The sequence below is a fragment of the Halichondria panicea genome, chromosome 13 (genome assembly GCF_963675165.1).
Source record: "Halichondria panicea chromosome 13, odHalPani1.1, whole genome shotgun sequence".
Lineage (NCBI taxonomy): Eukaryota > Metazoa > Porifera > Demospongiae > Suberitida > Halichondriidae > Halichondria > Halichondria panicea.
The window spans coordinates 4,213,446-4,228,335 of NC_087389.1; the positions used below are offsets into that span (position 1 = coordinate 4,213,446).

The following is a 14,890-nucleotide window of genomic DNA, read 5'->3' on the forward strand; positions in this document are numbered from 1 at the left end:
CAATAATAGGGGCGTGGTCTAACCAATTCCCTAAATAGAGCCCAATTTGAGGTGAGGATTGTTGTTATGTGCGCAAAATTAATGATAAGCACTAATTAACAGTTACAACAAATATCATCAGTTGTGTGTCGCAGTGCAAGTAATCAGCCATCTAATAGTCTAGCCAAGCCATTGCCTACCACGCCATCAAAGCTCTGGCTCTATCAGTTTAAATTCAATCAAGATGGCTTCTGGAGGCTCTGACTCTGACCTTGACTTCAGCTCAGCTCCTGAAGACCTACCTTCCAACGTGCCCCTACCAGAACATGACGGCCTACCTCAAGTAAGGCTGTCTTTACTAAGTGCACGTTTAATTAATTACAGTGTGCATCTGGCTAAAAATATCTTCCATACGATACGAAATGTTAGTTTAAATTTGGTTAGCTCCAGTTCATTTGTGAGTTCTACTCATCAGGCCCAGATGTGTCTTGTCGGCAATTCTAGCCAAATACTAGCTCCAGCTAGGATCTAATAATACATGTATGCAGCTACATGCATGTACGTTTTGTAAACGGTGCAATGCTTCTGTACTTAGCTATTTGTAAGTGTGGATACTGTGATGGACTAATGAGAAAAAAATCTGATTTTAAGTATGTACAGATGTAATGGAATGTACAGATATAATGGAATGTACATATCTATATTTATAGACTCTATTTTTAGACTGTGGATCTCAGATAAGTCTGAGTCACATGTGTTTTTTTGTCAGTTCTCTCAATTTATTGATTTTATTAAAATGATCATGAGAGTTCTCAACCGATAGACACTTAAAATATAGGCTGTTGCTAGTCTAGCCTATCAGTCTATCACATTTGGTGGCAGCGGTTTTGGAAGCAAGAAGCTCCAGTGAAACTACGAGATCGAGACTATATGACTGAACAAAGCCGGTGGACAGCAAGCACCTTGAGATCTGGAAAGATTTACAAGCAAGCAAATAAACTAGAAGATATGACATCAGGAGATGATCATACCGAAAGGCCAGACCCAATGGCAGAGATGCTACAATTGTTGATGGAAGACCGCAGAAGGCACGATGAAGAAGTTGCGGAGGAGAGAAGGCAGCGTGCCGAGGAACAAATCCGTGATAAAGAACGAAGGCTGTACGAAGACGAACGGCGAGAAATTGAGAGTCAAAGACAGATGGAACTGTTTCAAAGACTGCTCACAGGAATACACAAACAAGGAGAATCTGCAGAACGGCGGGCAGAGAAAGATAGAGAGGTAAAGCTGACCAAGCTAGCAGAAACCGACGATATAGAGGCATACCTTACAACTTTTGAAAGGATGATGACCTCATATGAAATTCCAGCTGACCGATGGGTGTACAAGCTAGCACCGCACCTGACTGGACAGGCGCAGAAAGCCTATGCTGCAATGCCTACAGACGAAGCAATCGACTACGAAACAGTGAAAAAAACGATTTTGATACGATACGATATCACGAAAGAAAGTTATCGACATCGATTCCGAACCGCAACACGAAAAACGGGCGAGAGCAGTCGAGAACTGGCTACTCGACTCAATGACCTGGCGAGCAAATGGCTGCAGGAATGTAAAACCGTAGACGAAGTTCGAGATTTAATTGTAATGGAACAAGTGATCGATATGTTACCGTTGGAGGTACGGATTTTTGTCAAAGAAAGACAACCCGGCACGAGCGCTGAAGCAGCAAAACTTGCTGACGACTATTGGCAAGCGAGGAAACCATCACTCGGAAGACGAATGGGACCACAAGCTGGTCTAAAATTTTGCCATACATGTGGGAAGCAAGGACATCTGTCGAAAGACTGTAGAAACAAAACACCGGGGAAACCCGACTGGAAACCCCAAAACAGTGGAGTCAAGAAAGACCTCAAAGACCTCAAAGACATAGAATGTTTTAATTGCCACAAGAAAGGCCACTACTCCTCGAACTGTCCCGAGCGAGCAGGAGCACTGTTCTGTACAGAGAGGCGAATAGATTACCAAGGACAATCGAATACAAAGAAAACAGAAGTCCAAGCCAAACCTAGTGTCGTAAAAACTGGCTCAGTTGAAGGAAAGAAAGTGGATAATATCCTATTAGACACAGGATGCTCAAGAACTCTCATTCGAAAGGACCTAGTTCCTCAGCATAAGCTACTACACGGAGAAGTAGTTGCAATTCGTTGTGCACACGGAGATACAGTACTGTACCCCCTAGCAGAAGTCGATTTGGAGGTGGAGGGATACCTAATTCATGTGGAAGCAGCCATCTCGGATACACTCCCTATGCCCGTACTCCTGGGCACAGATGTACCCGAACTCACGGCGATACTTAGAGGTGATCCAACCACGAAGAAAGTGGTGCCTCAGCAGGCATTGGCCGTGGTGACGAGAGCAAGTGCCATAAAGCAGCGAGAAGAAGAGGAAATGACTGCCCAAAAAGAAAAAGAGTCGGGCGCCCATTCAAAAACACTTGGAGTTGAGATGCAATTGCCAGTCAAGGAAACTGTAGACAGCGAGAGTGAGTCAGAAGTACAAAACTTGGAAATTATTGACAACGAGAACTTAAGTGACGTGCCCTTTCAAGATTTGGAGGATGAACTGTTTATCCCAAGTCGAAACAGAGAGACGCTCACAAGAAAGGAGAAACGCCAACAGCGAGCAAAACATTTCGAAAAATGCAAAAATATGCAGTCGGAATTGCACCCATTGGACATTTCACTTTCTAAATTCAAAGAATTGCAGCAAAAGGATGATACCTTAAAACAGTGTGTCGAGGCAGCTGAAGGCAGCCCATCAACAGCAGGGGTAGGGTTCTATCAAAATGATGGCCTACTCTATCGCAGGTGGATACCCCCCAAACAAGGGGCGGACGGAGTGGAAGTGGAGCAACTGGTACTCCCAAGGCATTGCCGAGAAGAAGTACTGAAATTGGCCCACAGCGTACCTTTAGCAGGCCACATGGGCAAAGAGAAGACTGCAAGGAGAATTCTGCAACGATTTTACTGGCCTACCTTATATCAAGATGTAGCCAAGTACTGCAAAGGATGTCTCACATGCCAAAAATCTACACAAAGCAGAACCAAACGAGCACCGCTCATCCCACTCCCAACTATTCAGGAGCCCTTCAAGAGAATAGCGATGGACATTGTTGGTCCACTCCCAAGAAGCAATTCGGGCAAACGCTATATTCTGGTTATATGTGATTACGCGACCCGATACCCTGAGGCTATACCACTCAAAAGCATCGATGCCCCACACATAGCCGAACAGCTGATGACACTGTTCTCACGAGTTGGAATACCAGAGGAAATACTGACTGACCAAGGAAGTAATTTTACTTCAACACTTCTAACGGAGATTTATCGGATGCTCCATGTACACCCCATTCGTACCACACCATACCATCCCCAAACTGATGGCCTAGTAGAAAGATTTAATCAAACTTTGAAAAGAATGCTCAGAAAGGCAACAAAGGATGAAGGAAAAGACTGGGACAAAGTAATCCCATATTTACTATTTGCATATCGTGAAGTACCACAATCGTCCACAGGCTTTTCTCCATTCGAGCTACTGTATGGCCGAAGTGTTCGCGGACCACTCGATATCGTCCGAGAAGCTTGGCAGACTGACAAATGCGATAGTGTGAGCATAATCTCCTACATCATGAAGATGCGAGATCGACTCGAACGAGCGACACAAGTGGTAAAAGTGAATCTGGATATAGCAAAACAGATTCAAAAGACGTGGTATGACCAAAATTCCCGACAAAGAGAATTCCACCAAGGGGATCAAGTATTAGTACTATTGCCAACATCTAGCAACAAGTTGCTCGCCCAATGGCAAGGACCGTATGAAGTGGTCAAACCAATTGGCAAGGTGGACTACCTGATCCACATGTACGATCGACGGAAAAAAAGAAGAATATTTCACGTTAACATGTTGAAACAGTGGTATGTACCCACCAATACTGGCTATATAGCAGAAGAAATTGAAGCTGATTATGTGGATGAAGATATACCTACGTGGACAGACGATAACAGTACCCAAATACCGATTGACAAGCGGGTTGACACCCCTCAGAGAGCCCAATTGCAGAGTCTACTGGACAAATACCAAGATGTATTCAAAAACCAACCAGGACGCACTTCGTTAACGGAACACAGAATAATCACTGGAGATGCTCGTCCCATTCGTTTACCACCTTACAGGATACCACATGCTCACAGAGATGCAGTCAGAGAAGAAATTGGCGAGATGCTCGAGCAAGGTATCATAGAACCATCCTCAAGTGCTTATGGTTCCCCAATTGTGTTGGTGACCAAAAAAGACAAATCGCTAAGAATTTGTGTGGACTATCGGAAACTCAATTGTCAATCACAAGCCGATGCCTATCCCATGCCCAGGATAGATGATCTAATTGACGGACTTGGACGGTCACACTATATCTCAACTCTGGACCTCACTAAAGGTTACTGGCAAGTACCTGTCGCTGTTGAAGATCGACCCAAAACGGCTTTTGTCACACCGTTTGGTTTGTTTCAATTCAAGGTGATGCCATTTGGACTACAAGGTGCCCCAGCGACTTTCCAAAGATTGATGGATCGTGTGATAGCTGGTCTCAGTGATTTCACAGCAACTTATCTTGATGATGTGATAATATTCAGCGAAACGTGGGAGAAGCACCTGGAACACGTTCGAACTACTCTCCAACGACTCAGGAAAGCAGGATTAACAGTCAAAGCAAAGAAGTCACAGTTTGGAGCAAAGTACTGTACGTACCTCGGACATATAGTAGGTGGTGGAGTGGTCCAGCCAGGCTCAACAAAAGTACAAGCAGTACGAGAATTCCCAGTACCAGTTACTAAGAAGCAGGTCCGAACCTTTCTGGGACTATCGGGTTACTACAGGCGTTTTATCCCTCAGTATGCCGATATAGCTTCACCTTTGACCGATTTGACAAGGAAGGCTGCACCCAGCGACGTTATCTGGACTGACACTTGTGAGCAAGCTTTCCAAAAGCTAAAGACTCTGTTGTCAACCTCACCGATCCTTGCAAGCCCAGATTTTACTCAACAGTTTATTTTGCAAACAGATGCTTCGGACAGGGGAATTGGCGCAGTACTCAGCCAGCTAGATGGAACTGGAATGGATCGCCCAGTGGCATACTATAGCAAGAAACTCTTACCTCGTGAAGAACGGTACTCAGTGATCGAAAAAGAATGCCTGGCAATTAAAGCAGGAGTAGCCGCATTCCAAGTGTACTTACTTGGCCGACCATTTACAATACAAACCGATCATCGCGCTCTCATGTGGTTGAATCAGCTGAAAGATAAGAACTCAAGACTCACACGATGGAGCTTGTCTCTACAGCCCTACAGATTTGAAGTAGTGCATCGAAAGGGAGTCGACAACAGTAATGCAGATGCACTGTCTCGTGCGCCAAACCCTATTTGACGCTGGAGAACGGTGGAGGAATGTGATGGACTAATGAGAAAAAAATCTGATTTTAAGTATGTACAGATGTAATGGAATGTACAGATATAATGGAATGTACATATCTATATTTATAGACTCTATTTTTAGACTGTGGATCTCAGATAAGTCTGAGTCACATGTGTTTTTTTGTCAGTTCTCTCAATTTATTGATTTTATTAAAATGATCATGAGAGTTCTCAACCGATAGACACTTAAAATATAGGCTGTTGCTAGTCTAGCCTATCAGTCTATCACAGATACTCAAGGCTATAGAGTGCTGTATCGGTTGGTTGTTAGTCGAACCCCCCATCATTGATACGCTATTAAACCCTCCTCAAATGTCGTGTGCTATTACCTTTAATTGCTATCATATTCTTGTGTAGATTTCAAAGGCCCCTACAAATATTTGAAGGAACATACGTAACTCACTCTACTGTATAATCTGCCAGCCCATTCCATGTGTCTAGACAGTGTACAGATAAATAATAATAAAACGTATAATTATACGATATCTTTCTGTGTGGTAGGTGCATTTACTTAATTACACTCAATTAATAATTACACTCAATTAACACTAGTGATTAGCGTGGTGTTGTGTCACTGGAAACACAATCTTACCAACTATATGTGATGGTGTTTGCTCAGTCTTATGCCTAATAGCTTGTGGGTGGGTGTGTGTTTGGTAGAGGTCATTAGTTCCTCTACACCAGCCAAGAATAACATTTGTAAGAAACATTTGTAAGAAATATGGCCCTATCCGTATTGTATAGTGTGATGGTGTTTGCTCAGTCTTATGCCTAATAGCTTGTGGGTGGGTGGGTGTGTGTGTGTTTGGTAGATGGTCATTAGTTCCTCTACACCAGCCAAGAATAACATTTGTAAAGAAACAATCTGTATTGCTGAAACAACTGATACAATGTGTGTAACAATTAACGGTGAAACTTTGCAAAAACTTTTGCCTGCATAAGGATGTACAGTAGTGGCTTTTCCATATTAGTAGAATGTTCTTGTGTGTGAAATAGGAAAGAGAATCAATCCCACATTTTCAGAAGTGCTCATTTGATAGCCACACATCCGAGCCCAACACAAATACACGTATCATACTGATTAAAACTGCCTGTATGGAATGATGTGTCCATTGTTAGTCAATACCAATGTTGGGAAAAATAGAAAGTGTTTTCTTCTGTCTGTCGGTGTGTAATATACTCATAGATCGATGTGTATATACTCATAGATTGCAATCAATAGTATACAATACATGCAGGGTAGGTCTATATTGAGTGACTTGCAGTGCATATTACATATTGTCCCCATTCTTGCCTTAATTATTTGTAACTCCTCACAATGAAACCCCCCCTCTTCTCCACAGACGGGCCCCAAGGGCGTACTCACCGACTACTACCGCACTCAACAGTCAGAGCGCCGGAAGGAGATTCTGGCAAAGAATAAGAGACAAGAAATCATTGAGAAACATTCGGCAACTGTCATGAGTCATGTGAGTGTGGGCAGGTCATGTAATGTGTATATAGTGTATAATAATAATGTTAGGGATAATTTTATCTCTGGCCCCACACGTATGTTATGTATACATGTGTCCTGTATCGTCTATCGTTCCTCTTTGTTTTGTTTATTCACCTCCTCGGTATATTGTCACCCACAGCTGTGTGGGCTCACCACTGATGTACACACAAAACCGTTCACCTTTTATAACTTCATTGTAGTGTTCATGAGCATCTCGCTTCCTACGTGCCTATCATTGTACACCTCCACCACCCCACACACACACCCACACCCCCACCCACACCCACACACAGTCTGAGGAGACTGCCCTGAAACAGGGAGAGAGTGAAGAGAGAGCCATGACTAACTTGGCGATGGCATTGGAAGGTGGTGCTCTACATGAGGACCCGTTCCTGCAAGATTACCGAGCCAAGAGAATGGAACAGATGAAAAATGAGGTCAAAAAAGGTGGAAGAAGGTTAGTGTTCTTTGGTGCCAGAACAAGACATACCGTAGGAACGTATTGATGTTTATGAATGAGATATTGCAGTGCTCTAAATATGATACTGTTCAAATGCAAGCCTATTTGTGTACACAATAAATTGAGGTCATAGCAATGACTTCTGTAACTAGGGCACTTAACTCTAGGTGGTCATGCCGACATATGCTGTACACAGTATCACACACCCACACACACACGCCCACTCACACATTCTCACTCACAGGCAACGATTCGGCAACCTGGTCGAAGTGAGAGGTGACAAATACGACCACTACATTGAGAACTCTCCACCTCAAACTTTTGTCATCATGCACATCTACGATGAGGTACATACACATACACGTCTGCTAAATGTACCTGCAGTGAAACTGTCTATTGTGGTCACCCTGTAAAGCTTATAATGGACCCCAAAGTCTTCATAGCACGTGCTTCAATCTGATCATCTCTATAAATTATACAAATTGACAGGTTTTACCATACACCCAAGATTCAACTACATACTTAGCAACACATACTAATTAGTAAAGAGGAAGCTTGCCTAATGCAGCCACTGTACATGTAGGTTTGCTAAGGGTGACTGCATGCGTAGACAGGTTTCACTGTATGTTGAACTTGATTGAGGAAGAAGTGATATTAAACTAGAGGTTGGATTTTCCAATCATTATGGCCATCATTATAATTATACATCGCTGTTGTTAAAGGAACCTTAACCCTGAAATACGTGTCTAGCGCAGGTGTAGAACTTTACATGTACCCATGTACTACTCCTGATAATTATGTTTGTGCTTTCTAGTTTGTGTCAGTGTGCTTGTACCTGAACCAGCGACTTACTCAGATGGCAAAGCTCTATCCTACAGTGAGTTCACACATTAAGTTGCTACACATTGAACCCGTAATGTGTATGGACTCCTGAAAGACACATTTAGCACCTGTGTGTGTGTCGTGTGTGTGTGTGTGTGTGCGTGTGTGTGTGCGTGTGTGCGTGTGTGTGTGTGTGTGTGTGCGTGCGTGCGTGCGTGCGTGCTAGCATTGAGTTGAGACGTTATGAATGTGTTACTTGTCAAACCACCTCACTTGTTTGTAATCATTTCAGGCTCGATTTTGCCGGGTTCAAGCAGGACAGGTCGGAGTCAGTCCTGCATTTGTAAGTATTTTATGTGACAATTATATGTACAGCTGTATGCTAGTACTTGTACATGTAAGTGAAATCATTACGCCAAACTACGTAGCATGTACGATCTGTAATGTATGCATGTGTTCTGTCTAGTGAATTTACCTCCTCCTCCCACACACACCCTGACAGATCAGCAAAGGACTGCCTGCTCTGCTGGTGTACAGAGGAGGTGATCTGGTGGGCAACCTCCTCCGAATAACTGATCAACTTGGAGAAGGCTACTCCAATGAAGATTTGGAAGCATTTTTGCACGAGTATGTCTTTATGTTCTTGCTCATAATTATTTCTATACTGTGCAACCGTTAATGTAATGATCCTTTACCAACCATTGGCAGTGTGTACCCAGAGGATGTCGGACACCACTTGACCTTTCTAAATTTTAAAAGGCCATAATTAGCAGAAAGGTCAAGTGGTGTCTGTCCTCTGGTGTGTACCCAGGGGGCCGGACAAGGGTAAATCGTTACATGAATTCTTAGCGTCATTCCAAACTTCTCCAATAGAGCCAATTTTGGGTTTAAGTGACTGAAAATCGGCCTACATGTAGGAAGGAGCTAGGCTTTGCAAATCGTTGCACCACAGTTGAAGCTATCCTTGAGATTGTAAGCAGTTCCGATAGGTTTGTGAGCTACTAGTAGTTATACAGACTGGATGTCTATAGCTAAGAGAGATTCTACTGTCTATGACTCTCATCAGTTTGTAGCGTCACAATTAAAACAAGCAGGCTGGGCGAGGCAAGCTGCTTTCAATATAATACTGGGAAGCTACACTCCTATTTTCTGTCTTCTCTGAATAATTAGTAACGAGTAATGTAGACAAATTTCCTCAGTAATATTAATAATTATGTGTGCTCTGGTTGTGTATCTATACTGTATATACAACTGTTAATGTAATGATGGTTTAACAAGAGGAGGATAGTCAGGGTCAATTAAAATCTGCTTCCAGAGGACTTCCAATCGTCTAATTCTTCCTTTGGTACCTCCAATCCTATTGTGGGTGAACAAACCCTATATAGCTGTGATACTCACTTCATATACATGCACTAAACAACTTACATCAACCGTGTTTTCCGCAGGAAAAATTGCCTCCCCCCTGAGTCGGAGAAAGAAGAAGGAGCTCTACTGCCAAAGAACATTCTAGGAATATCGAAGAAACGACTCTCTAGCTCTGACTCGGACTAGCTAGCAATTTTTAGCCGTTTATGTTCGTGCTCGTCTGCTCAGTCCACCACTGTAATCTGTAGTCTCACAAACGAAAATTTCTTCTATACAATCCCTTAATTTATTGATAGTGTCACTCCGTGTGTGTGTGTTGCAATTCATTTTATGGTGGAACTTTTTGTGTTGAGAACATGGAAATAACGAATCTTACATAATAAGATTGATATACATAATATGGCGAGAAGTGCATAATTATGGTTATCATGGGTATATGTAGGATACATATAAACATACGGTCAGCTACGGTGGAAAACCCACGTACTCTCGTTGAATGCACGAGCACCTCTGATCTTGCCAGTGTATGTATATAGTAGAAAATCAATCCATATAGCCATGAAACCTTTAAAAACAGACAGTGCACGTGTGACTGTACTCACACCACCCTTTGGAAAACTGTCCATTCCAAATGTAATGAACAATAATCGATGTGTCTTCCTTGCGAAGTATCTTCAGCTGTTAAAGTGACCTTCCTCTTGATATTGAGTGCCATATAGAATCCGTTCGAATGTGAACATTTCCATATATACTTTTCTGAACTTCGTTCACCTTTCCTAACACAAGCTGAAAAAATATCGTAACAAGTTCACCTTCTGCATGTCTGAGAAAAAGTAGCGATGAAAGCCTGCATGGAGAGGATCTAGGGATATGGCCGTGTTCATCTACATCGAAGAGCTGTGTCCAATTCAAGCCGTATCTCAATTTCGCCTTCAAGCATGGAGTTAGAATCATAATTATTGTCACTGTCTCGTTATTTTGAGGCATGAAAAAACCATCGTATATAGCTTGCACTCAAACATATGGGCTCCTGAATTTTTTGTTCCCATCGGATATGCTCATGCACATCTGTCTTCCCTCCTGAAATGTTCCTACCGTTTAGTATAAGATTCAATGCGACACTTGAATCAATGCTCATATCATGTCGTATACTGAACTTGAAGTTGGTGGTTCCAATATTAAAGTTCTTGTTGCAACAATGAACACTATATAGTATTCCGATAAGAAAGATCGATCTCCTTCTGTGCAAGTACCCAGACATCATGCAGATCATTGTTCTTCAGAACAGACATATACATTTATATACATTTGCATAGACACACTCACTATCATTATAAGTATAAATCTGCATGATGTATATAATTATGTAGTTCCTATATAGCTAGCAACTCAGACTTGTCAGCATAATTAATTTTAAAGTAACGTTAACTATCAGAAGCCATGCATGCAAGCTTCTGAATGTGTGGTGCAGGTTATACACTGGTACATGTAAAAGCAATGCAGCACAGAAACCAAGAATGTCATAATAATTATGGAAATATGGATAGTGCAGATGACTGTTTCAAGTTGTTCTTCATGCAGGGGCATTGTGCAGGCCACTTTTTTATTGCATCCTTTTAGTCTACATGAGTGTCATTATACGCCCTTTTTATACTCTGAAATAGCTGTGATCCTCACCTCGTTAATCACATAGAAACAACGATACCTATATAAAGCACGACAATTAAGACTACAATTCATAACGTAAAAAATAACACAGGTATAATGAAATATAGATGCATGGATTGCATGATTTGTTATCAGTTATACGTCACCGCTATGGTGTTTTTGAACACTTCGGTGTGTAGTATTGTCTTGATACTGGGCAAAACATACCAGCTATAGTAGAAAATCCACTTATTGAATGCACGAGCACCTCTGATCTTGCCAGTAGCAGAAAATCAATCCACGTAGCCATGAAACCATCAACACCAGACAGTGTACTCACATCACCAGCTCCCTCCTTGAATGGAATGGCCACGTGTTGTAGTGTCATGTTTAAAGACTTTACTCGATTGCTGTATTGTTTGGTCGCTAACAGTTTGACCTGGTAAGAATCTGTTGCTAAATATAGAGGAATTTTATTGGAAGACTTGTCTGACAAACGTAATGAGCAGTTAATTGTACTATACCATGTGTCTTCTTTGCGAAATATTTTCATTTTGTTAAAGTGACCATTTTCTTGATATTCAGTTCCATAAAATCCGGTTCGGATGTGAACACCGATATAGGATACATTAAATAATCCCATATTTTTCTGAGCTTCGTTTACCTTTCTTAACACATTTTGTGAGAAACTGAATAAATATCGTAATAATTCACCTTGAACAAAAGAATGAGGCACTCTGTGCTTTTTGGAATTAAGCATTTTTAGCAATGAAAGTCTGGAGAGGATATTGTGCTCGTCACAACGAAACAGTTGAGTTAGGCCTTTAGTAAAGGGTACAGGTAATGCAGTGCTAATTATAATGTGTTGCTGATCATCACTGTTTACATCATTCATAAAACGAACACACTCTTTCCTTCCAATAAGTTTCTTTATAACATGTTTGTCGTTTATGATTTCTTGCTTGAAATTCCATTGAAGTTGATTTGGAGCAAGATGGCGAAACGTTTTCATACCAATTTCATCCCAGTCCAAAAACAGCACTCTGTTCGATGCTATAGCTAATAGTAGAACTTGCTGTATCCGATAAAACTGGTCCCCGATACCATGACATTGAACAGGATTGTTGCACACATAGCTTAATGTTCTTATGTTGGAATCTCCACTCTTCATTTTTTCTATCTGCTGGCTGTGAAATAGTGCATACTTCTGAAGTGATTTTTTGAAGGTGTTATAATTAACATTGGTGTGCCTACTTTTCGCAGCCTTCAAGCATGGAGTCAGACTGATATTGTCACTGTGGTTCTTTTGGGGCATGAGAGAACCACCATCATAGTTAGATCTAGCACTCAAATTTTCATGGCTCGTCTGTTCAGAAGGAATGCTTCTTTTTTCCCCGCCTAATATGCTCACCTCTATCCTCTCTTCTGAATTTTCACCACTATCTTTTGTAAGTAGATTATCTTCTCCACCAACAGAATAGTGCTGATTGTTGAAATTCTCCTGGGAAATAAATGGTTCATTTGCATCTGTTGTATCGACTGTCGCAATCTCATCCACACCATGGAATGCCGCAATTTCAACAGCACTCTTATCTCTCTCCAGTGAATGTGGCTCTTTCTTTGAGAAGTCTATACTGCTTAGCACGAGACTTACACTTGAATCAATGCTCATAGCATGTCGTAGACTGAACTTGAATTTTGTTCCGATAAGTTGTTTATAACTCGTTACAATAGTCAACACCAGTATTCCGATGAGAACAATGAATCGCCTTCTGTACATGTACCTAGGCATCCTGCAGAGAGATTACTTGTACCATGCATGCAGCATAGACATTACACATTTCATTACACTGGCAACTCTATAAGTACTTCCTAGTCCATAGCAACTCAGGCTTGCAGCAAATGATGAATGTTTACAATCAGAAGCCAAGCTTTCCTGTGTTTTGACACCTTGCCACACCGTGTGTGGGGGTATAAAATTATTGTGCTGAATAAAGGGGGCGGGGCGGGGCTGCTCATAAGAAGTGTTTTGAGACATAGACATAGCATGCTGTCTGTGTCCTGAGAGTGCCAGTGTACAATGTGGATAGTGGTGACTGTTTTGTTTTTGTTAGCCATTGTAAGACTGCTTGGTTTGTATATACCGTATAACGCGGGTATATATATTTTGAGGGTATACATGTCTAATGTATACCACACCATGACATTATATAACTATGTATTTCCTAAGTTATTTTCATGAAAATTGCAATTGTCCAACATATTATAATTATGGTGTAAAGCGTATGTAAACAAATCTAGTGTCTAAATAATTATAGTCTATAGTAAATTATGATGATGGACCATTTACTGAATGAAGCCATGCAGCGTGCATGCAATGTCATATTATAAAATAGTGTGACCTGTATTGCATTTTTATCCCTTTTTTTAGGAGCGTCATTATATCTACACCATTTTTTACTCCTCCATTATTATATTTTGTTAATCACATGGAAACCACGATACTATATCCCTATAAAGACTACGATTCATATAACGTAAACTGGGTATAATTATAGCATGGATGTGTGCATAATTATATTTGTCCTGCGATGGTGTTTTGGAACACTTTAGTGTGTAGTATTGTCTTGATACTGGGCAAAACATACCAGCTATGCATGAGCACCTCTGATCTTACCAGTAGCCGAAAATCAATCCATGTAGCCATGAAACCATCAACACCAGACAGTGTACTCACATCACCAGCTCTCTCCTTGAATGGAATGGCCACGTGTTGTAGTGTCATGTTTAAAGACTTTACTCGATTGCCATATTGTTTGGTTGCTAACAGTTTGACCTGGTAGGAATCTGCATGTTGCTAAATATAGAGGAATTTTATCAGGAGACTTGTCTGACAAACGTAACGAGCAGTTTAGCGTACTGTCGGTACTATGTGTTTTCCTTTTGAAATATCTTCATCCTGTTAAAGTTCCCTATAGATTTTCTTGATATTGAGTTCCATAAAATTCGGTTAATAAGGTTCGAATGTGAACGCCGATATAGGATACATTAAAAATTCTCATGCTTTTCTGAGCTTTGTTCACCTTTTTTAACACATCTTGTGAAAATCGTAATAATTCACCTTGAACAAAAGAATGAGGCACTCTGTGCTTTTTGGAAGTAAGTATTTTTACCAATAAAAGTCTGGAGAGGATATTGTGCTCGTCACAACGAAACAGTTGGGTTAGGCCTTTAGTAAAGAGTACAGGTAATGCATGCAGTGCTGATTATAATGTGTTGCTGATTATCACTGTTTACGTCATTCATAAACTGAACACACTAGCTCTTTCCTTCCAATAAGTTTCTTTATAACATGTATGTCGTTTATAATTTCTTGCTTGAAACTCCATTGAATTCGATTTGGAGCAAGATGGCAAAACGTTTTCATACCAATTTCATCCCAGTCCGAAAACAGTACTCTGTTCGATGCTATAATTATAGCCAATAGTAGAACTTGCTGTATCCGATAAAACTGGTCCCTAATACCATGACATTGAACAGAATTGTTGCACACGTAACTTAATGTTCTTATGCTGGAATCTCCACTCTTCATTT

The 14,890-nt window shown here is 41.2% G+C and overlaps 3 protein-coding genes across 3 annotated transcripts; 2 read left to right on the top strand and 1 right to left on the bottom strand.

Moving 5' to 3' along the window:
• The first annotated feature begins 29 nt into the window (after window positions 1-29).
• Window positions 30-10,004, top strand: LOC135346274 (phosducin-like protein). The gene is made up of 8 exons (XM_064543844.1): window positions 30-322; window positions 6,851-6,976; window positions 7,296-7,459; window positions 7,707-7,809; window positions 8,277-8,339; window positions 8,577-8,627; window positions 8,787-8,911; window positions 9,730-10,004. Exons 1-8 carry the CDS (start codon window positions 224-226, stop codon window positions 9,833-9,835), a joined length of 837 nt encoding a protein of 278 aa, XP_064399914.1. The 5' UTR covers window positions 30-223; the 3' UTR covers window positions 9,836-10,004.
• Window positions 345-5,666, top strand: LOC135346269 (uncharacterized). Its single transcript, XM_064543837.1, has one exon. The coding sequence runs from the start codon at window positions 910-912 to the stop codon at window positions 5,458-5,460; it is 4,551 nt and encodes a 1,516-aa protein (XP_064399907.1). The 5' UTR covers window positions 345-909; the 3' UTR covers window positions 5,461-5,666.
• Window positions 10,005-11,327: 1,323 nt separating the features above from the next.
• On the bottom strand, window positions 11,328-14,077 carry LOC135346275 (uncharacterized). Its single transcript, XM_064543845.1, has 2 exons — window positions 13,974-14,077; window positions 11,328-13,089 (listed from the first exon to the last, which is right to left on the bottom strand). Exons 1-2 carry the CDS (start codon window positions 14,009-14,011, stop codon window positions 11,466-11,468), a joined length of 1,662 nt encoding a protein of 553 aa, XP_064399915.1. The 5' UTR covers window positions 14,012-14,077; the 3' UTR covers window positions 11,328-11,465.
• Window positions 14,078-14,890: the final 813 nt, after the last annotated feature.